The 23,718-nt window shown below is 44.2% G+C and overlaps 1 protein-coding gene across 1 annotated transcript; it reads left to right on the top strand.

Annotated features, from left to right (window-relative positions):
• Positions 1-13,561: 13,561 nt before the first annotated feature.
• Positions 13,562-16,710, top strand: LOC142312755 (uncharacterized). The gene is made up of 3 exons (XM_075351741.1): positions 13,562-13,612; positions 15,394-15,831; positions 16,063-16,710. Exons 1-3 carry the CDS (start codon positions 13,562-13,564, stop codon positions 16,633-16,635), a joined length of 1,062 nt encoding a protein of 353 aa, XP_075207856.1. The 3' UTR covers positions 16,636-16,710.
• Positions 16,711-23,718: the final 7,008 nt, after the last annotated feature.

Here is a 23,718-nt window from a genome sequence, read left to right as displayed (position 1 = left end):
TCCAATTTTCTGTTGTCCACTGTTCAGATTTTTTTTTGCAAACCTAACCAACACTTCATATGATGATATTGAGGTTAAGGCTTTTTTTGGGCCACCATTCCAGACTTGTGTAATGTGCATTGCATGGTGCTTGTTTGACTGTCTGTGATCTCACTATTAGAAAATATGCATGCCACCTCTACTGCTGTGTTTTTCGCGCCATAACTTATAGTCCTTCTGATATTGTTAATATTTTGCCTGGACGTCACCTCCTGGCTTTTAAAAAGATGAACTTCATTTCGTTTTCTTCCAACTGTCATTGCACTCACATGATGCAGTTTGGCAATTGTCTTGGCTGAGTGACCGCTATCAATGAGCAGGATGATGCTGTTTCTCTTTTCTTGGAAATCTTCATGGCTGCTCCTTGATTCTAACCAGTGACCTTTCACTTCGGAATCAACCTAATAACACACAAAGCTATCAGCCAATGTGAGAACAGGTTGAAAGTTGTAGTATACAGGAAGTAAAAGATTTTTCCACCAGGAGAAAAACAGTAAAGGGTGCTTTACACGCTGCGACATCGCTAACGATATATTGTCAGGGTCATGTCATTAGTGACGCACATCCAGCACCGTTAGCGACATCGCAGCGTGTGACACCAAGGAGTGACGATCAAAGAGCGCAAAAACGTTAAAAATCATTACTCGTTGACACGTCGCTCCTTTCCTAAATATCGTTGCTGCTGCAGGTACGATGTTGTTCGTTGTTCCTGCGGCAGCACACATCGCTGTGTGTGTCACCGCAGGAACGATGAACATCTCCTTACCTGCGTCCACCGTCAATGAGGAAGGAAGGAGGTGGGCTGCATGTTCCGGCCGCTCATCTCCGCCCCTCCTCTGCTATTGGACGGCTGCCGTGTGACGTCGCTGTGATGCCGCACGAACTGCCCCCTTAAAAAGGAGGTGGATCGCTGGCAAGAGCGACGTCGCAGGGAAGGTAAGTCCGTGTGACGGGTGTTAGCGATGTTGTGCGCCACGGGCAGCGATTCGCCTGTGATGCTCAACCGACGGGGGCGGGTACGCTCGCTAGCGATATCGGTACCGATATCACAGCGTGTAAAGTACCCTTAAGAATGCAGTGAGATGGTTAGAATCTGTATAACTAATCATATGCTAAATAGTTGCAAGTCAAATTTATGTATGAGATAGTCATTGTTTTTAAAATGATGCTAGTCTCACATTCGAAGCTGTCGTGGATGGTGAGATATGGAGCCTGAAAGTCAAAAGTTCAAAATATTGTTACCCCTTGGCTCATCAGTGTAATTTATAAAGAGTGGAGGTTACAGGTGATAAGGGGCAACGATGTGGAAACCCTAGTTCATAAAGGCAGATGGATTGGAAGTTATTGTTTATTAACGTGGGCAATGTAGATATTATAGATCATAAGGGGTGATGGTGTGTTATAGTCTATAAGAGCACACAGGGTGGAGGTTATGTGAAGCCCCACAGGTGTAGTGTCAGTGTCGGTGCATTACCTTCAGGGACTCCACGTTGCTGGATCTCCGTCACTGGTAGGAAATCTTCTTGTTTGATCGTGACGCCACTCTCAGTATTGCGGTCAGTGGGGACCGCCACTGCAGGTTAGGGGACGCCTGGGGCTGATGGTGGGTGCAGTCGGATGTAGTAGCCTCCTGAGAGTGAGGCAAGCCCCAGAGCCCTGTGTAGGTTTGTAGTACCACAAGTCGCAGAATAACCACACAGGCAGGAATGTCTTTCAAGGGCTTTACTCACATTTGATGGCAGGGTGAGTAGCCCGGGCGTAGCTGAGATGAACCAGGTGGGAACCAGGTATCCTTCAGGCTGACTTTATGAGGGTGACTACTGACTCGCCTTCCTTAGCCCTTGGTGGTTTGGGGTGACCCCGACTTTTAGTCCCTATGGGGGTCACCCAGGGAAGATGCTGCAGCCTCTCTCCCCTTGTTGTTTGCCGTGTGCTTGTTCCCCGGACCAGGCCACTCCAGCTGCTTGCCTCCTGTGACCTATGGGCCCTCACTGTGGTTACGTGGCTGCGGCTTTTGTGGTGTTGTGGTGTGGGCTTTGAGAGCCCCACACCGGCAGGTTTAGCAGGGAAAGGTGGATCTATCCTTGCTTCGGGATCTGCCGCCCGGTTGGGCCTGGTGCTCTCTAGCAGTCTCCTTACTTCCCACTCCGTTGCACTCTCTAGCTGAAGCTGGCTTTCAGGCAGCACTCCTAGTTGACCGTTCTCCCCCGTCTGTAGCCACTGCGCGGGCGCTGTTAGACAGCAACAGCCCCACAGGTCTGCTCCTCACTGAGCCCTATGGAGTTCTGCTCTAACTGACTCACTGCCCCTCCTCTCCTGTTCTTGCCTACGCCACCTAGCAACCAGACTCTCCACCACACCCCTTGAGAGGAGATGGAGGCTCTACCCCCTCCACTATTCCAGTGAAGGTGAAGGCTTGCCCCCTCCTGGGATCCCCAGGGGTCCTCTCATGGGTACATGTGTGAGACCTGATCACTATGCGCCTGTGTTCCACACCCCAGTCAGCCTTCTGGATTACCTGTGTTGTACTGTCCCCAGCATGGGTGCAGTACTCAGTGGTGCCTGACCAGGTCAGGGGCGCCACATTCCCCCTTAGTTATCACCAGCACGTCCTCGGGCTGCAAGACAACATTTTAAAATGCATAAAACATTAAAACATATAAAAACATTTTTAAAACCACCAGATATCAGACATCACCACCCTCCACCCACAAGTCCGTTAACCCACCCAAAACCCTCTCAGGAGGCAGGTCACCGGTCCTGTTGGTGACCAGGTCTGGGACATCCGTTTCCCCAGACCTTTCCTCCAATCTTCCTCTCCCGTTGGCCGCGACTTCAGCCACTTCTGGCAGGATGTAGAGGCGGCTTTCATGGGCTGGTGGTTTCAGGGTATACCTGGCCTGGTGGATCCGCGCCGTCAGCCTCTTCTGGCAGGATTCAGAGGCGGCCTCCACAGTTGGTGCTGACCAGGTACCCTCTTTGTGGTGGTGAGCCAAGGCCCCATAAACAGGCGTGCTCTCTGGTCGCAGGTGAGCCAAGGCCCTTTTCTACGGACGGGCCCCCCTGGTTGCAGTCGAGCCAAGCCCCTAAACAGGCTGGCCCTGGTGGTGGTGCCACTGGTGTAACTATTTACACTGCGAGAGTTTGTGGCTATAGCAAGTTCATAGCCTTAAGGTTTATGGTTTTCTCACAATAGTTTTTGTGGGCACATGCTTAAACGTTGCAAAACAAAACTTTTCAAACTTTAACTTCTGTACTTCTTTCTTCACTTTACTTTACTCCATTTCACCAGGGCGTGGGCATGTAGGGCACCGGCACCTGTGACTTTCTTGCTCTCCGTCGTCGTCCGTGGTTGTTTCATCTGTAGGATCTTTGTCTATGGTTGTTTCATCTGTAGGTTCTTTATCTTTCCGTTCTTGGTCTTCGTCTGTTTCTACATCTGGTTCTTTATCTCTGTCTTTTCTTTCTTGTCTTTCTTGTCTTTCTTGTCTTTCTTGTCTTTCTTGTCTTTCTTGTCTTTCTTGTCTTTCTTGTAGCATGGGATGGCTGTAAGGTTTGCTGGGACATAACGCTACGTCCAGGGCATACAATCCCCTTTCGCCTTGATGCATGGTGAACTGAACTGAGTCTCCCATCTTTAGATTTCTGCCAGGGTGTCCTCTAGGCAGATGAGCGCTTACATCTCTCCTGTTAACAAATATCCCCTCCTTGATGCCAGGGGCTACAATGAATCCATAACCACTTCTCAGATTGAAATCTTCCACTACGCCATAACACAGGGGTCCTCTGGCCTGGGCTTTGGACCTTCTTAGGCACCTTTTCTCCTCCAGGTCTCTGACCGTGACCTCTCTCTGCTCTGGAGACTGTGGTGTTGGAGGATACTTTGCTCTGCTGCGCCGTGTCTTGCGGGCTGGGTTCATGCTTGCAGGCTCCCAGGTGAGGTCTTTGGGCTGATCTTCGTCAGCAGACGGGGTTAGGTCTTCCTCATCCCAGCGAGAATAGGGCAGCATCTCTGGCTCTGGGTATGGGTCCACTGCTGGTGGCACTGGAGTCAGCTCCTCAGCTTCCTGGCCTCCTCTCCCCCTTAGTTCTTCGCTGCACTCCTTTGGTGGCAGTGCTGGGGATGGGCTTTCTTCAGCTGGTCTGGGCGGTGGACTCTCTGGCGCAGCTGCAGGGGTTGTCTGAATCTCCTTGGGGGTATACGGAGGGAGCAGGTACCGATCCACCATCTCTTGTGGGAACTGGGCCTCTAGGTCAGCCTTCAGCTTCCAGTATTCGGGGTCCTCTCCTATCAGGGTCTTCCTAGCAGGGACCTCTGTGGACTGGGGAGCGGTGTCTGCTCTGGCCTTGCAGGCCGGGGAAAATAGTGATGCAATCTCTTGGCGGGCCGCGCCCTGTATGGCGGCGGCCTGGTCTTGGCGGGCCGCGCCCGGCATGGCGGCGGCCTGAATCAGTGTCGCTGTTGCAGGGGGCTCTGTGCAGGCTGGGCTGGACGTCGCTGCATCGATCGGAGCTTGGCGGGCCGCACCCGGCGGGGCTGCGGCCTGGTTCAGCATCTCACTTGCGGCGCGGACGAGCGTCGCTGCTGCGGTGGGGTCTTGGCGGACTGGGCTCAGCAGGGTGGCAGCCTGGGTCAGCGTCACACCTGCGGCACGGATCAGTATCGCAGTGGTAGTCGGACCTTTGCGGGCCAGGCGGGGCATGGCTGCGGCGGCCTGGATTTGGCGGGCCGCATCTAGCGTGGCTGCGGCCTGGTTCGGTGGCGCCGCGCCGGGCGCCTCTTCCGGGACCACGGGCGTGGCAGCAGGGGTCGGGGCACTTGTACTGGCCGGGGCATCACTCGACTCACCCATCTGTGGCTGCATCGGGGTCTGCGTCGTCGCCGCTCGGTCTGACATGCGTCGCGCGGCTCCCTCCTCGTAGGTCCGCACCGCTGCAGCCTTCTCTAGAAGCTCCTTGCGTTCCTCATAGAGCCGTCGCATAATCCCGGCCTCCAGCCGGTCGCAGAAGATGGCAAGCTCCCGGCACCACCAGGCAGCAGAGCCTGGCTCGGGGTATCCGTGTCTGGATTCCATTTCTGCTCTCCGCAGCAGCAGGTTTGTGGCTTCCCTTCTCTCTCGCCGTCTCTGGACGCTTCCGCTCTCATAGCCGGCAAGGTCAGAACTCTGCAGGGGATCTCTGGGTAGCCACACCTCTTCGTGGGCGGTAACTTCTTCCAGCGCGGGCTGCTGTTGTTTTTCAGCGCGCTTTTCATGGTGGCAATATGGCGGCGCTTCCAATTTTTCAAGCGGACCGCCCAGGCACATGGTCACCTGTCTGAACAGGTCTAGTCCTTATCCTGTTCGTGACGCCAGATGTGAAGCCCCACAGGTGTAGTGTCAGTGTCGGTGCATTACCTTCAGGGACTCCACGTTGCTGGATCTCCGTCACTGGTAGGAAATCTTCTTGTTTGATCGTGACGCCACTCTCAGTATTGCGGTCAGTGGGGACCGCCACTGCAGGTTAGGGGACGCCTGGGGCTGATGGTGGGTGCAGTCGGATGTAGTAGCCTCCTGAGAGTGAGGCAAGCCCCAGAGCCCTGTGTAGGTTTGTAGTACCACAAGTCGCAGAATAACCACACAGGCAGGAATGTCTTTCAAGGGCTTTACTCACATTTGATGGCAGGGTGAGTAGCCCGGGCGTAGCTGAGATGAACCAGGTGGGAACCAGGTATCCTTCAGGCTGACTTTATGAGGGTGACTACTGACTCGCCTTCCTTAGCCCTTGGTGGTTTGGGGTGACCCCGACTTTTAGTCCCTATGGGGGTCACCCAGGGAAGATGCTGCAGCCTCTCTCCCCTTGTTGTTTGCCGTGTGCTTGTTCCCCGGACCAGGCCACTCCAGCTGCTTGCCTCCTGTGACCTATGGGCCCTCACTGTGGTTACGTGGCTGCGGCTTTTGTGGTGTTGTGGTGTGGGCTTTGAGAGCCCCACACCGGCAGGTTTAGCAGGGAAAGGTGGATCTATCCTTGCTTCGGGATCTGCCGCCCGGTTGGGCCTGGTGCTCTCTAGCAGTCTCCTTACTTCCCACTCCGTTGCACTCTCTAGCTGAAGCTGGCTTTCAGGCAGCACTCCTAGTTGACCGTTCTCCCCCGTCTGTAGCCACTGCGCGGGCGCTGTTAGACAGCAACAGCCCCACAGGTCTGCTCCTCACTGAGCCCTATGGAGTTCTGCTCTAACTGACTCACTGCCCCTCCTCTCCTGTTCTTGCCTACGCCACCTAGCAACCAGACTCTCCACCACACCCCTTGAGAGGAGATGGAGGCTCTACCCCCTCCACTATTCCAGTGAAGGTGAAGGCTTGCCCCCTCCTGGGATCCCCAGGGGTCCTCTCATGGGTACATGTGTGAGACCTGATCACTATGCGCCTGTGTTCCACACCCCAGTCAGCCTTCTGGATTACCTGTATTGTACTGTCCCCAGCATGGGTGCAGTACTCAGTGGTGCCTGACCAGGTCAGGGGCGCCACAGTTATAGTTCATAAGGGCGGATGATTATAGTTCATAAGAGCAGATAGTGTGGAGCTTATGTACCATAAGAGGGACAATGTGAAAGTTATATTTTGTGAAGGAAGTATAGTGAAGTACAATTATTATTTAGCACACATAATGGGCAAATATTATTTAACAGCATTATAAAAGCAATGTAATGACACTTATTTTTAGGTCCACCATGTTAGGATGTGATGCAGAAGGCCGGGTAAATGTAAGTTTGCAGAGACAAGTTGTGGATGTTGAAAGTCATTATGGCATCTGGACCAGAAGGAGTGATAAAAACAACTGTAATCAAAAAAGTTGTGACCTCTAAAGTACCAAAGTCTAAATACAGTGGAACCTTGAATTACGAGTATAATTGGTTCCAGAAGTGCGCTCTTCAACCAAGTTACTCTTATATCAAAGCGAATTTTCCCATAGGAAATAATGGAAACGCAGACAGTTCATTCCACAACCCAGAAATATTTACTGTATTTATAGAAACTTATTACAGTAATACAATATAATGTACTGTATTCATTTAAAATAATTACAGTACACCAATACAAAATACTGTACAGTACAGTAAAACACAGAAAACAGATTAAACTGCACATTAGCTTACAATAGAATGGTTGGTGTGCGGGATGTGCACTATAGAGAGAAACAATAATGTATAAATATGACAACCTTTATTCTAGTACAATACACAAAAAAACACCCCAAATCTATTCCCCCCAAAATAAGGGTCGAACTAAGCCAAATGTGGGGAAAGCATACTGCGCAGGCAAATAGATTACAGGACAAGCAATGTGATGTACCGGTTAGCAGAAAGAAAGTACAATACTGTATCCACAAATGCAAATTGATAGAAATGCTATATAGTATATACTGTACTATATAATGGTATACAGTATACAGTACATATGTACAGAAAGTTACCTCCAGAGCGGGTCAGTCCATGGGGAAAGGACAGAACCGGAAGTGTGCACGGTAAGTATTTGCTCTTATTACAAATCATTGCTCTTAAACCAAGTTACATATTTGTAAAAAGCTTTGCTTGTCTTGCAAAACGCTCTCAAACCAACTTACTCTTAATCCAAGGTTCCACTGTAATTACTTGTGATACTGCCTGTGTCTAATCAGTCCTGTGGTTAGTTTATAGTCCGCAGTCTGATCATGGTTGTTAACAACAACTACCAGTATCTCCTTACCGTTGTTAAGTACATCCTGACCTGAAATTGCAATTGATCACTGCAGTAAGCTTGGTACTATATTTGTGTACTAATGTTGGTGCTGGTGATGTATTTGTGGCACCCCAGGGTTCAGTTGCCACAAATATACCTGTACCTGGGCAGGGAAGGATCTCCACATTAGGTAATCCCACATACAACATTTCCACTCCAAGCCTGGAGGGGGAGCTCTACAAGTCGAGTTCAGGTGAGGTCCCCTTTAAATCCAGGTTTGGAGGTGGAGTCAGAGAGACAGTTGACAGTTGGAGAAAAGGAGACTGTGCGAGCAGAGAGTGAGGGAAGACATCAAAATGGAGAGGGCAGTGCTTAGCCCGCACAAGTAACTGTGTGACTGCCTGAGGGATCAAGAGTGAGGCAAAAGAGGAGTGACCGGGGAGGTGGAGCCAGACCGGTTCATCCCCAAGGAACAGCGCTGATTATCGGACACCGGCGTCCGAGATTGTGAGGGATCTAATCTGCCCAGCAATAAAGACCGGGGGCCAGGGAGACTGCAGATCTCCTGGCCGCAGCAGCACCTGAAGGCAAAGCCGCTATAGAGCTTAGGGACCGCAGTGAGTACAGCAGTGCCCCTTAGAGAAGCTCCCGCCGCCTGCCATACAGGTGAAGACAGTGTGAGAGGGACAAGGTATAGCTCCAGGCAGCCTAGTACCAAGGAGAAACATAGTGCAGCAGGGAGGCCACACAACTAACCTGGTGCAGGGATCCTGAACTGTTCTCAGATCACCCAAAAACTGTAACATCAGAAACTGAACCCCTTTTTAACACCTGCAAGTAAAATCTGATCAGAGTTAATGAATTGGTGTGACGCACTTTATTTCTTCATCTGAGGAGCTATAGGCTGCTGCACTAAAGTGACAGCCGCCCCACCACCGTGCGGAGCTGCCGCCCCACCACCGTGCGGAGCTGCCGCCCCACCACCGTGCGGAGCCGCCGCCCCACCTACACCCCACCTACTGTCTCCTCCCCAAAATCCTTTAGGATGTAAGCCCGCAAGGGCAGGGCCCCCTTCCCCCTGTGCTAGTCTGTCTATTGTAACGTGTACATGTATTCTGTATGTAACCCCCTCATGTACAGCACCATGGAATCAATGGTGCTCTATAAATAAACAATAATAATAATAATAATAATAATAAAAGGCTGTGAAGAAAAACCGCCATATCTGTGTACTACTAAAACTGCCCTGGGGACCCCGCTTCACCTACGGGAAGCGTAAACAACTGGCTGCCTAACCATCACCCCAGAGGTCTGACCTGCAGCCCCAGTAACCATACTGGAACCGTAGGTGGCGTCACGAAATACTTTTATTTATTTATTTATTTATTTTTTTCTTTATTATTTTTTTTTATTTATTTTATTTATTTATTTTTTTTTATTTTTATTATTTATTGACTTTCAGCGACCACCAGGGCCACGGAACCGGGCACAGGCCCCCGTGACATAATCCCATTAACCAACACCCGGAACCGAGTACCCCACGGCCCTGGGGCAGGTCATATTCATGTACCGATAATGGTTCTGGTGCTGTATTTTTTCATAGAAGAAGATTTTTATTTACCATGGTACCATGGTATTGTGACATATATTATAAGTGATCAGACGATCACAGGATCAAGTCCCGTCAGGAGACTAATAATAATAAATGAATACTGTAAGAGCATAAAACAAAATACAATTACAAAATTACATTACTTCACTGCAGGTTTAAACTGCACTTCAGGCAGCATAAAAGCTAGAATAGGCCATGGTGCAATATTTCCAAGGATCACATTGAGATTCTTTTATATTTCTATATGTTTTTTCTCTCCATTCCGAGTAATTCATGTTATTGAAGGTCAAGATTATGTATATAATTGTGTTTATATTAGAAATTGCAGTATATTCACACATTGCCTGGCACTTGCCTTGGTTATTATAGTTTGTAAATTATTATACATGTAATGCTATGCGGTTTCCAAAGAAAGCCTAGCAGGACTGCCCGGAGATAAAGTGTGATAGTACTTTCCTAGCTGCCATCAATGTCTAGCTGAAGAAAACCCCTTTACACTTCCTTGAGTTTTCTGTATTGTTTTTTCTGGCTTGCAAAAATAAGTATTTTAATCCTTTATTTCCAAAACATGTTGATTTTTTTTTTTGTTTTTTTTTTATAAAATTGTGGTTTTTTTCATGTTACTTTTCTTATTGAGAAAACCATGAGGAAAAAAAAAACAACACACATACTTCACATTGTATATATAAGGGCCAATGTCAGAGATAGAAAACTGCAACATGTAAAACCACTCAGAATGATTTCTCTATTTATATATTTTATCATTCTAAGAATTAGCACACAAGTGAATTGTTGAAAGGGAGAAGATCAATGTGTTTTTTTTCTAATTGCTATTATTGTTAACTATTATTAAAGACTAACATTCTGGAGAAGGATGATCAAATCAATCTACACTAATTTGCTAGCCTATAGAATACAGTAAATACATAATTTCATCAATAATTTTCTTTGACTGGTCAACAAAAGTGTCCAACAATAGATTCTCCTATCATAAAGGGAGAATTCAGACTATTGTCAAAATATGTGCACATAGTTCTAATGCTCATAAATTGTCAAACAGCATAAAGTATATATCCAGCAAAATAAATAAATAAATAAGAAAAGGCGTATGGTCCTCCATATTGTGATATCCAACACAGATGAAGCCAAAGTCTACAGGCTGCAGCCCCCAGCTATGTTCATTATCTTGGCTGTTTATCAAAGTACGAGGGATCCAATGCTGCTTTTTAAAATTATTTAAATGAATAATTTAAAAAAAGGACGTGCGGTCCCCCCAATTTTGATACCCAGCCAAGATAAAGTCGATATATGGGAGCTGGTATTCTCAGCCTGGGAAGGTTAATGCCCCCATGCTTAAAATAGCAGCCTACAGCTGCCCCAAATTTGTTGCATCCATTAGATGTGACAATTTCTGCGCTTTACCTGGCTCATCCCAATTGCCCTGGTGCAGTGACAATCATATAAGAGGTTAATGACAGCTATCATTTGTCAAAAATCACAGCTGCCACTAAAGCCTGGATTAGTACTGGGGAGGGGTCTATGAGAACCCACATTACTAACCTTACAAGTTAAAAGAAATAAAGACAAAACACAGAGAAAAATCCTTTATTCAAGGCAAAACACACTCTTTCTCCAATTTATTAACTCCAGAACACCCAGGTCTAATGTAATACACACCATGACATCCCATGACAATATGGTTTCTGCTACATACTGAAGTTGCAGTGTGCAGTCACATTAGAGAACATGATCGTCTGCTGCTGCTAAAGGCAGACAATAACTGAGCTGCAGCTGTGAGCAGTGACATTTCTGAGTTTACCTATGGTCACAGATGCAGGTTTCTACAGTATCCCACCTGTGATCGCTGATAAACTTACCTTAGGTGAACTCACTATACTCAGTGACCTCATCTCAGGTGAACTCATTGATGTTCAATGAGACGAGCATCTCCTGGCAGAAAACCACGTTTTTTATGTCAAGAGATGCAGATTTGTTGCTAGAATTTCTACACCGAATTCCTGCAGCAATACTGCATCTCCTGGCAAAAAAATGCATCAAAATGTGATGCAGTTTTGATGTGTTCTTGATCTGTTTTTTTGGGGGGGGTTTTGCCAGAAGAATCAGATTTGTTGCAGGAATTTGGTGTTAACATTCAGGCACCAAATCTGCATTTCATGGCAGAAAACCGCACTGAACCCACGTTTTTATTTTTGCCAGAAGATGCAGATTGGATGCTGGGTGCACCAAATTCTGCCACAAATTCTACATCTCCTAGCAAAGAATGCATCAAAACTGCATTGCGGTTTTCTGCCAGGAGATGAAGTTCTCACTGAACTCAATGAGTTCACCTGAGTTCAATCAGTTAACTTAAGGTGAGTGTACCTGTGGTCACAGGTGAGGTACTGTAGGCACCTCCAGCTGCGACCGCAGCTGCGGTTCAGTTAGTGTCTGACTGAAGTTGCAGCCGGCGGTCATGTTCCCTAAGAACAAAAGAGGTTTTCCAGCTCACCTTCTTCTGTAGAGTGTCTGTTGCACAGATACTGTGATGCCAGTGATAATAAAAAAAAAGGGGGGTAGAAATCCAACAAATGACCTTCTAAAAATTCAAAACTTTACTATTCAAATGTTAAAAGTATTGACAAAATGGTAGTGCAAAAAACAGATACAGGTGTCAAAAGCAGAACAGATGTCGAGGTGTGGATTATGTCAAACCTGGATGTTTTGCAAATTAATTAATTGAAGAAAGAGGGTGTTTTTTTAAAAAGTATTTTTCTGTGTGTTTTGTGTTTTTCTTTTGACTTATATGGTTAGTAATGGGGGTCTCAATTATGGCTGTCATTAACCTATTATATTTCCTCAATTGCCACCGCACCAGGGCAATCGGGATGAGCTGGGTAAAGCACCGGAATTGTCGCATTTAATGGCTGTTGTAGGCTACTATTTTTAAGCTGAGATGGTGCCTAATAACTATGGGCCTCCCCAGACTGAGTATACCAGCCCCCAGCTGTCGACTTTATCTTGGCTGGGTATCAAACTTAGGGGGGGACTACATGTCAATTTTTAAAATTATTTATTTATTAATTTTAAAAAAGCCACATTGGCTCCCTAGCATTTTGATACACAGCCAAGATAACGCACATGACTGGATGCTGCAACCTGTAGCTATCTGCTTATTTGCTCTGCATATCACAATATGGGGGACCCTATGTCATTTTGAAAATGTATTTATTTTTACACAACTATAAGGACGCAGATATTGTATGTCATTCCAACCAATTGTTTTAGTTTGTGCTAGATTGGCAATCCCAAATTTCCACGGGTTTGTTCATCACTAGTCTTCAATTTTCTAAAGGAATATTCACTGGCGAGTAAAAGGATAACAATGATTTGAACTTTTGTCTTTCAAGCTCCATATGTCACCATGCACGACAGCTTTGAACGTGAGACGACCTTCATGTTATAGACAATCATCTTGTCTATCTCATATATAAATTTGAATTGTAACTATTAAGAATATGAATAGCTATGCAGATTCCTGTCATGTCACCGCATTGTTACTGTTTTGCTCCTGCTGGTAGAGAAATCTTTTTCTTTCTGTATACTACAAATTACAAACTGTTCTCACGTTATCTAATAGCTCACTATATTACTAGGTTGATTCCAAAGCGAAAGGTCATTGGTTTGATTTTAGGAGCAGCCATGAACAAGATTTGCCAAGAAAAGAGAAACAGCATCATCCAACTCATTAATAGTGGTCTCTCAGCAAAAATTGCCAAATTGCATGATGTGAATGCCATAACAGTTGGAAAAATATGAAATGAAGTCTGTTTATCCATTAAAAAGTCAAGAGGTGGATGTTAAGGCAAAAAATATCAGAGTCAACACGTCGGGTCATCACATGGTTTTTCAGTACTGGAGTAACAAATACAACAGTGAAAGTAGCTTGTATACTTGGTAATATTGAGATTACAGACACCAATGCAAGCACCGTGCTACAAATGTCACACAAGTCTTGCTTGCTGGCACAAAAAAGGTGAAGAAGCCTTGACTTTAATATCATTATAAGAAACATTGGCTTGAGTTTGCCGAGTAGTATAAAAAGTGGACAGTAGAAGATTGGAAATGGGTGAATTGGAGCCATAAGACCAAAGTCAATAGACTAGGCTCTGATGGGTGCAAATGGGTCTAGGAGAAATAAGAGAAAAAGAGGTAAATGGATCGAGAAATTGAAGGAACTATCAAGTTCGATGCAGAAAGCTTGATGGTATGGGGTTGTTTCACAGCCAAAGGCACTGGATACTTGGCCAGTATCGATGGTGGTCTCAATGTTGAGTTAAGGTCCAGTCACACATAACGAGATCGTGAACGAGATCGCTACTACGTCACACTTTCTGGATCGTTTATGAGTCGTTGTTGAAATCGCATGTTGGGTGTCACACATAACGAGTTTATGAACGAGTATGCGTCCCGTATAACGATCTTTCAAATCGCTGGGACCCTGTCACACAGCTACTATGTTAACGATTCCAATCCCATTAGGGGCGTAGTAAAATGCAGTGAGTCACGTAGGCGTGCATTTGTGTCGCCTTTTCCGCTTTCATTGGCGGCCAATACTGCGTTCTGATTGGGCGGCCGGGCGGGCGTCGCCTTTTCCACCCCCTCCGCTCTGATTGATAAGGACCCTGTCACACAGCTACTATGTTAACGATTCCAATCCCATTATGCAGTGAGTCACGTAGGCGTGCATTTGCGTCGCCTTTTCCATACCCCCCTCCGCTTTCTTTGGCGGCCAATACTGCGTTCTGATTGGGCGGCCGGGCGGGCGTCGCCTTTTCCACCCCCTCCGCTCTGATTGATAAGGACCCTGTCACACAGCTACTATGTTAACGATTCCAATCCCATTATGCAGTGAGTCACGTAGGCGTGCATTTGCGTCGCCTTTTCCATACCCCCCTCCGCTTTCATTGGCGGCCAATACTGCGTTCTGATTGGGCATGCAGGGGGCGTATCTAGCGGTTAAATTTTGGATCGCGTCCACCCTTTGTCACTTCTTTTGCGCTTTGCTTTGAGATAGAACCTGCGTCTCCACCCTGATTCCTTCGTCCATTGTACCCGGTCGCTTTGTTGGTGTGTTTTTCGGATCGAAGCCGCAGTTGCACCTGGAGTATCCTTGCAGTGCTCTCGAGTGTCGGTGAGATCGTATTTGCGATTCCGCTTGGATTCTACATTGATATACACTTCTTTGAAAAGGTAGGTCTTTTTTTTGTTGGGGGGGTGGGCTTTTTTTTGAATAATGTTCTTGCTGTTAGATATATGTTAATATTTATTATGTGAGTTGATTGCTGTTAGATATATGTTAATATTTATTATGTGAGTTAATTAAAGTTGCTGGCTTTTATCTGTGTGTGTATAATGCCTTTTAAAGAGGGGTCTCTCCATAGTGCTGTTTGTAATGTGTCCTATCCTAGCATTGCTGGCTCTTTTGTCTCTCATTAAATAAAATATAGAAATGTGGCACTCCTTCTATAGTCGCTGGTGCTTGGATAGGGTCCCACCCCAGATCAAAAAATGAAAAAAATCCAGCACTCAAAGCATTTAACTGAAATTGTTTTATATTTTATTCATGGATCTGTGTAATTATTAAAGACGTTTCGGTCATCCGACCTTCATCAGTTTACACAGAAAAGGTTCTGTAGAAATATATGAAAAAGCTGGACCAGAGGAAAAAGCTGCCCGTCCGGGTCTGCAGTCAATGTCACATACTGTCTACAGAACCTTTTCTGTGTAAACTGATGAAGGTCGGATGACCGAAACGTCTTTAATAATTACACAGATCCATGAATAAAATATAAAACAATTTCAGTTGAATGCTTTGAGTGCTGGATTTTTTTCATCTTTTGTCTCTCAGCTACAGCCGCCATTTTGTGTTTCTGCCACACATAGGGGCGGCCATTATAGTCTCTGCCACACCATAACCAAAAATTGTGATCGGTTTATTGCAACTTCTTTTATGTTTACATATAAATTTTTCATTCTTTATTTCAGATGGCTTATTATAACAAAGAAGACTTTGTGCGTGAGCTGCTGGATTTGTATAAATCACTGCCCTGCTTGTGGAGAATCAAATCCACAGAATATTCTGACAGAATAAAAAAACAAGCCGCCTATGCCCAACTGGTGGAGCTTTTTAAAAAACACAGTGGAGGCGAGGCGGTGGATGTCAAAGTAGTAAAAAAGAAGATACAAGGCTTGAGGACTGTATATAAGAAAGAAGCAAATAAGGTGGACAAATCAAAAAAGTCAGGGGCCGGCACTGACCAGGTATATGTTTCTCCCTTGTGGTATTTCAATCTCCTGGAATTCACAAGGGACCAGGAGCTACCACGAATGATGGAAAGCTCCTACCAAAGAAACGTAGACCTGGAAGCAGACATTGAAAACGATGACATCCCGATCGATGACAACACCTCCGCTGTTGTAGATGTAAGTACCTTATTTGCTTCACGGTACATAGCATTCAAACTTTATATGTACATGCCATTGAGGAACACAAAATAGTAACTTATTGTTACCATGATTTATTGTGCAGTTTGGAAAAGTTATCCCTTCCAGTTCAGATAAGTACACTCCAATACAATTTTGTCACACTTTAAATAAATTTACTAACTATTAATGTATGACTTTTAATTAACATTTATTTTTCTGTTCCCGCAGAACCCTCAGACAGATATGGTGAGGCCCCAATTGAATGAGAACCCCACCACATCGAGCGAGCCTATTGTGGAGGATAATGAGGCACCTGCACCCTCTGGTGAAATGCGGCGAAGACAGTTACGCAAAAAGAAGGCCAACACCCCTGTGACATCCGCTGAATTTTATTCTTTGGCAACCCAACTGCTATCACAGCCAAAAAGCCCTCCAGTGGATAGCTTTGCCGCATTTGCATCGGACAGACTCTGCAAATTGGATTCCACACAGAGGGAGCAAGCCGAAAGACTGATGTTGGAAGTCCTAAGAAAGGCAGGCCGAGGAGAACTTGATGACAATGACACGATATGCAAGTTAAACCAGCCCCATCATTCTTCGACATGGATTCCTCGCCAGCCCCTGCAAAGTACACCAAACAGGATGCATCCACCACGCTTGCAGCTTGACCACCCCCCACAGTATCCCCCCCCACAGTTTCCCCCCCAACATTATCCCAGGTATTCAAATGATTCATTTTTAAGCCAACTGTCATCTCCCACCCGGCCTGAATATGTCAACCAATATGAAGACGGCCACTAAATTTTGTTATTGTTGTTGTTTTGTTATTTGAGATTAATTTTAATTGATTGTTATATTTTCATTGTAATAATAAATTTATGTTGGTTCAATCTTGCTGCCTGCGTTACTTAATTCAGCATATGGTTGTGATGCCCTGGCAAAACACGGTAGTTACAGAGATTGTACCATACTCCACCCTCATTGGCATACCACCACACAACCCCCACACTCATGTACAGCAAACAACCAGTAAAGCCTAGTCACCCCCTCGTGGATAATGGGATTGGTGCATCTATACAGATGCCTACATGTAGTATGATGTTTGTGAGTGGTGAGTTTGTGAGTGGTGATAGCTGTTAACCTGCTTTATGCAATGAGACATACCAAACAGCAGATATCAATTTCAAATTTTTTATAACACATGTATATGTACACAATAACCAAAAAAAAAACGTTAGTTGCTGCTGCCCTCCCCTTGTCCAGCCACATAACGTGCCAGCAGCGACGCATGCCACTCCACTTTGGCCATCAGCCTCCTGTGGGCTGACATAATCCTTCTTTGGGAGGACATGATTTCGGCCAAAGTGGGTATGCCTATGGAGGGAATGGTAAAATTAATAAATCATAATTTTTATTTCTGCTTATTATTACAAAGTAGGAGATTCATGACTTACGGTTATCCCCCTCGTCCGATAAAGACTCACTTATGGAGCCTGGACTAGCATCTATGAAAACAAAAAACACTTTATAGTACTCAACAGCTTTTTGTTTTGTACTTTATATGGCGTTAATGTTATATTAAAAAATTACCGGGGGCCGATCCGGCCGGTGGCCCCTGTGGGTGGTACTCCTCCTCCTCCTCCTCCTCCTCCTCCTCTGGTGGCTGTAGATCCACCGGGGGCTCGGGCACATGCTCTCCCTCCTCTGCGGCCCCTTGCTCCTCTGGGGGTTCTTAAGAAAATATAAAGTTTAATGTGGTTGCGTTATGATACATATAGGACTGTGGGGGGTACATTGAAATATATGGCGGACTACGTAGCCTACCTTATACAAGGACTATGGGGGTGAATTTGAACACATTGTGGACTATGTGGTGCAGTATAATATATGGAGAACTCTGGGGTGAATGAAACTTCATGGAGAACTCTAGGAAATTCATTCCAGTTCACGGAGGACTATGGGATGCATTCTAATATCTGAAGGGTTATGTGGAACCCTTTATACTATATGGAAGGCTATGTGGGAGCCAATATTGTATTTGGAGAACTAGATATGAGGGGGGACAAAAATACAAGCAGGAGATGGAATTTTTTTGTGCTGAGGGAAAAAGACCCACTACCCACAGCACCCGGCTTTGCCATGCTCTCTCTGATATGGGAAAAGCTGGGTGGTGAGGGAATGATGTTTTGCCAAGCATGGCGAAGCTGGGTGCCAAGGACAAGAGGTATATCAGAACATATGAAAACTGTGTGCTGATAGAGGGTTGTCAGTTCATGGGAAATCTTGGTGTAGAGAGCCTAGTGTCTGCGTAATTTCCCTGTGTCCCGAGTGTCAGTGTAATTAGCCCGTACCACAAGTGTCGGTGTATCTATCGATCTATGCAATAGATCTCTATATATAGATCTGTTACATATTATATATATATATATATAATCTATATATATATTATATATATATATATATAATCTATCTATCGTTCAATGCAATAGATCTCTATATATATATCTATTACATATTATATATATATAATCTATCTATCGATCTATTACATAGATCGATATATTATATAAATACTTTTAATGAATTAAAATAAAAAAAAAATAAAAAAAAAAAAATATATATATATATATATATATATATATATATATAATAAATATATATACATTAAAATATATATATTTATTATTTAAATATTATCTGTATATATTTATTTTTATAATTATATATATATATAATTAATATATTATATATTTTTATAATTATATATAGATATATATATTATTTATATATATATTATATGTATATATTTATTTTTATTATTATATATATCTAAATATATTTTTAGAATTTTATCTATATATCTATATATATATATATATATATATTTTATATGTATTATATATATATATATATATATAATCTATCGATCTATAAAATAGATTATATATATATAATTTTAATTAAGTAAAAGGATATATATATCATAAATATATACATTTAAATCTATATATTTATTATTTATTATATATGTATATTTTCTTATATTTATATTTATATATAATTAATATGAATTATATATATATTTAATTTAAATATATATATATAGATATATATATATATATTATTTATATATGTATTATATATTTATATATTTATTTTTATAATAAATATATATATATATATATATATATATATATATATATATATATATAATTATATATAAATAGATATATATTTAAGAACACCATTATACGTTGCCAAGGCACACTCATCTGCGCCTACCTTGGTTTTGTAACTCTGCTTGTATGGCAGAGATCCGGGCACTGGAGCGGTACCGCAGATCCGCTAATTTTTTGCGGATCTGGGCGCAGGTGCGCTCCAAATGAAATCTCCTCCTCAACCCACGTTGGATCCTGCGCAAGACCGCTTTCTTATGGAGAAGTGGATGCTCTTGCGCCTCACGGCAATCATAATCGCGAGCATCCACTTCTCTAATTAGGTAACGGACCTCCGCCTCTCCCCAAGCTGTTGCCCTCCTGCGTGCCGCCATTGTTCGCTGGTGTGTCTACGTAGCAAACGCAGTTGCGTCACCCGCGGTAACGCCTCTTCACATCTGATTCGACGGATAGCGTCACGTGAACGCTAGCTCCAATCAGATTGGGGTGGACGTTGTTGATCCTGCTCCAGCCAATGGCCGCCGATATTACATCTTCGGCCATGGCTGGATTGTTGATTTGTGAAATATTACAATTGCTATGATTGAAGGTGAAAGTGCGACGCACTTTTAACAAATCAGAATGATCTTTGCTGCAGAAATGAGATCGCGCCATGACGCAAATGCTGTGTCAAGGGGTCGTGGTATCACACACTGCGAGCGCACATACAATTATAAAAAATCGAAAAAGAGATGTCGTTTGAAGGTTTCGGGGACGCACAAACGTCCCCGTTTAAAAACCCCAAATGAAAATATATAAGGCTTCATATTCATAATTTGTGTGTTTTTTTTTTTATTGCATTGGTACATGGAAATCAAAATTGTACAAGAGCCCTAAATGATGTATTCATCATACAGCTGGACGCCAAATTGAGGAAGTAAATAAACCTTTGCAGGGTTTTACCTAAAGAAAAGCAATGTTGAAGTTAAAAGTGAACATTTTACTTTTAAACCCAAAAACAAATTTTAGTCATACCATTGAGCATTTCTACTATGGTATCAAGATAAAATTCACCATAAAATATATTGTGCAATTTCTTCTTAGTGCACCCATATGTAATATGTGGTTGAAATCAACTGGTTTGGCACATATTTTGGCACGCTGTTGTTCGCTACGCTCACTCTCAATGTGCGATCCGGAGCAGGAGGCCCAATGATAGCGGTGATGACACCCGGTGCCGGGCCGGACTAGTCTGGGGGTCGTAAGTGGTTGCCGGAGTCATGGCTTCAGTGGGGGTGATTGTAGTTTATATTCGTGACGCCACCTTAATCCGCCGCTGCTGTATGGGGCCTCCGGGGGTGATGTAACGGCAGCAATGGTGGTACTGCTCCCCACAGTAGCCCTTAATAGTGAATGAATGACAAACAAATCTTGTGGAAAGTAAAAACAACTGTTTATTAAAGTAATCATTTTGCAAAAATGACATTTTAGTATAAATGTGATGAACATAACAATACAAGTAACCATATATTTTAAAATTAGTATAAATGTGATGAACATAATACAAGTAACCATATATTTTAAAATTAAGAAGGGAAGTTTCTAAAACAAATCAATACAAGAAAATAAAACTCAGCATAATAAATGTGCTCAATACAAGTTTATCTAATGCTGCCACGTAATTGCACCAGGACCATTAAAATATTGGCAGTACTTTTCTCGACAGGCCTTCGCATCATCGGTATTTCTGCCGGGCGCCAATGGTTGAAGTCCTGCGATTGCGGGATCTTCAGAATGCCATTCGCCAAGCACCACTTCGCCATTTAAGTCATCAGAGTCTACAAAGCCTGTTGGACAGTACGTAATAGCATCTCGCCGTCGAAGAAAGTTGTGAAGGGCGCAACAGGCCAAAACAACTGCGTCTATTGATGGTAGACTCAGGTTAATTGGTGTGTGGAAAACGCGGAAGCGATTTGCCATTATCCCAAAGGCATTTTCCACAACCCTGCGTGCCCTTGATAATCTGTAATTGAACCTTTGTCTTTCCGCCGTTAGACTTTTCTGGGGGAATGGTTTCATGAGATTGGGATGAAGTGGGAAGGCTTCATCGCCCACAAATACAAAGTTAAGGTTTGCGGTAGTGTCAGAGTTGGGGGGCAAGTGCAGTTCACCATTTTGCAAACGTTCACCAAAGCCTGTGTGTTCTAAAACCCCACCGTCAGAAACCCGGCCATTCATGCCAACATCAACAGCAATAAATTCGTAATTGGCATTCACAAGGGCCATTAGGATGATGCTGAAATAGCCCTTATAGTTATAAAAATAGGAGCCGCTGTTCAGTGGTTGAGTGATCCGCACATGTTTCCCGTCCAAAGCACCACCACAGTTTGGGAACTGCCAAAGGTGTTCAAAATCGGAGGCAATCTTCTGCCATTCCTCCACAGTTTTGGGGAACTCAATGTAGTTACGCAGACTGTGGAAAATTGCTCTACATGTCTCCGGAATAAGAACGCTGAGCAGGGACCTTGAAATTGCAGAAGAAAAATGTAAGTCTTGCAGGGAGCGTCCGGTGGCCAGGAAACGCAGCGTGACTGCCAATCTTTCATCTGCCGGGATGGCAGCACGCATCGCTGTATTCTTGCGCTGAATAATTGGCGTAACTCTTTTGAGTAAAAGGCTAAATGATTCTTCTGACATCCGCAGAAAATTGCGGAAATCCTGAGGATTATTTTCCTGCAGCTCTCTTAGCAGTTGCATGTGGGAGTATTTGTACCTCTTCTGCAGCCACTCTCTGGTCCACATGCGGCGCTTTCGTTTGGAACGCCTCTGTTCCACTTCACGTAGCCGACCGGCCTCAAACATCAATGCAGCACCCAGCACAACACGCTGCATGTCGTTCATGTTGTCCACACTGCAACAAAACATGTAAAGATGAGAAAAGTTGCTATAAACCAATCACATTTTTTGGGGGGGTGTAAAAGAGACACTAAAATGGCCGCCCCCATAGAAGTGCACCAGTTCTAACTGTGTCAGAGAAACAAAATGGCGGCTGTAACTGTGTCAGAGAAACAAAATGGCGGCTGTAACTGTGTCAGAGAAACAAAATGGCGGCTGTAACTGTGTCAGAGAAACAAAATGGCGGCTGTAACTGTGTCAGAGAAACAAAATGGCGGCTGTAACTGTGTCAGAGAAACAAAATGGCGGCTGTAACTGTGTCAGAGAAACAAAATGGCGGCTGTAACTGTGTCAGAGAAACAAAATGGCGGCTGTAACTGTGTCAGAGAAACAAAATGGCGGCTGTAGCAGAGAGACAAAATAACCAGCAATACTAGATAAGGACACATAAAAGGACGATGGACGCACAAAAGGCAATATGTATACAGATAACAACCAACCACTTTCATGATCCGCAAAAATAATTACTATCTATAAACACAAATACTTTCCATACTATAACAAAAACATGGAACAAGTAACATAGACTTTACGAAAATGACTTACCACGTCCAGAAAATGCAGCCGTCTATGCTATCTATTAATAATCGCAGTTTCGATCCTCACAGCAACACGCTCGGGAACGAATGAGGGATATACAAGTGCAGATGCGGCTTTGATTCGAAAACCAAGCAAGCGGGAACAAAGCACGAATGAATCTGTAATACAGCGACACGCTCAGGAATGAATGAGGGAAGATGCAGCTTTGATCCGAAAACCAAGCAAGCGGGAACAAAGCACGAATGAATCTGGGTGTAGTCACAGGTTTGCTCCTAGAAGACTCAAAAGGGAACAAAGCATGAAGCGATACCCAATCAGAGCGCAATAGTGTTCTCATTGCTAACCAATCGTTGCAGAGAGGGGGCGCGGAAATGGCGACGTAACTACACACTATTGTTCTCAGCGCCAACCAATGGGAGCAGAAGGGGCGTGGAAACGGGGACGCAACAACACGCCTTCGTGCATCTCATCTAGGTCGTCAACGAAATCGTAAATAGGGTGTCAAACATACAGATTCATGCAGCCCAGCAGGACTCCAACGAGCCAAAAATGGCCCAAGCTGTTCGGCATCGATCAGCGATTTCGCAGCAGGGGGTGAATCGTTGGTACGTGTCAAACATGACGAGATCGCAATTGAAGTCGTTCTTGCATCACAGAAACTGTGACGTAGTAACGATCTCGTTTTACGATCTCGTTATGTGTGAAGTGGCCTTAAAGGTTGAAACCAGAAGTTAACCTACACTATCTAAAAACACACATCTACATGTTCTTCTCACTATCTGACTTGAAATCAGGATAAACCTTTCCCAGTTTAGGTCAATCAAGATTACCAAAATTATTTAGATTTGCCAAATGCCAGAATATTGAGACAGAGAAAGAGAGAGAGAGAGAGAGAGAGAGAGACAGAGACAGAGAGAGAGAGAGAATGTTTTAAAGTATTTTTATTACTTTCTGCAAAGTCAAATGTTTACACACATTTTATTAGTATTTGGTACCATTACTCTTAAATTGTATGACTTGGGTCAAATTTTGGATATCTTTCCACAAGATTCTCACGATAGTTGGTAGGAATTTGGGCCCATTCATCCTGACAGAAGTGGTGTAACTGAGCCATGTTTGCAGGACGCCTTGCTCGCACCGGGTTTTTGAGCATTGTCCATAAATTTTCTATAGGAGTGACATCAAGGCTTTATGATGGCCACTCCAAAACATTGAGTTTGTTATCCTTAAGCCA

The sequence above is a fragment of the Anomaloglossus baeobatrachus genome, chromosome 5 (assembly GCF_048569485.1).
Source record: "Anomaloglossus baeobatrachus isolate aAnoBae1 chromosome 5, aAnoBae1.hap1, whole genome shotgun sequence".
In the NCBI taxonomy this organism is placed as follows: Eukaryota; Metazoa; Chordata; class Amphibia; order Anura; family Aromobatidae; genus Anomaloglossus; species Anomaloglossus baeobatrachus.
This window is presented reverse-complemented; position numbering and strand designations above follow the sequence as displayed.

Bases quoted from the DNA above. Each gene is read 5' to 3' on its own strand.
- LOC142312755 (XM_075351741.1), top strand. From the start codon at position 13,562: ATGGATCGAGAAATTGAAGGAACTATCAAGTTCGATGCAGAAAGCTTG. The intron at 13,613-15,393 runs GTATGGGGTTGT...TCTTTATTTCAG, and splicing joins TCGATGCAGAAAGCTTGATG to ATGGCTTATTATAACAAAGA. The intron at 15,832-16,062 runs GTAAGTACCTTA...CTGTTCCCGCAG, and splicing joins ACACCTCCGCTGTTGTAGAT to AACCCTCAGACAGATATGGT.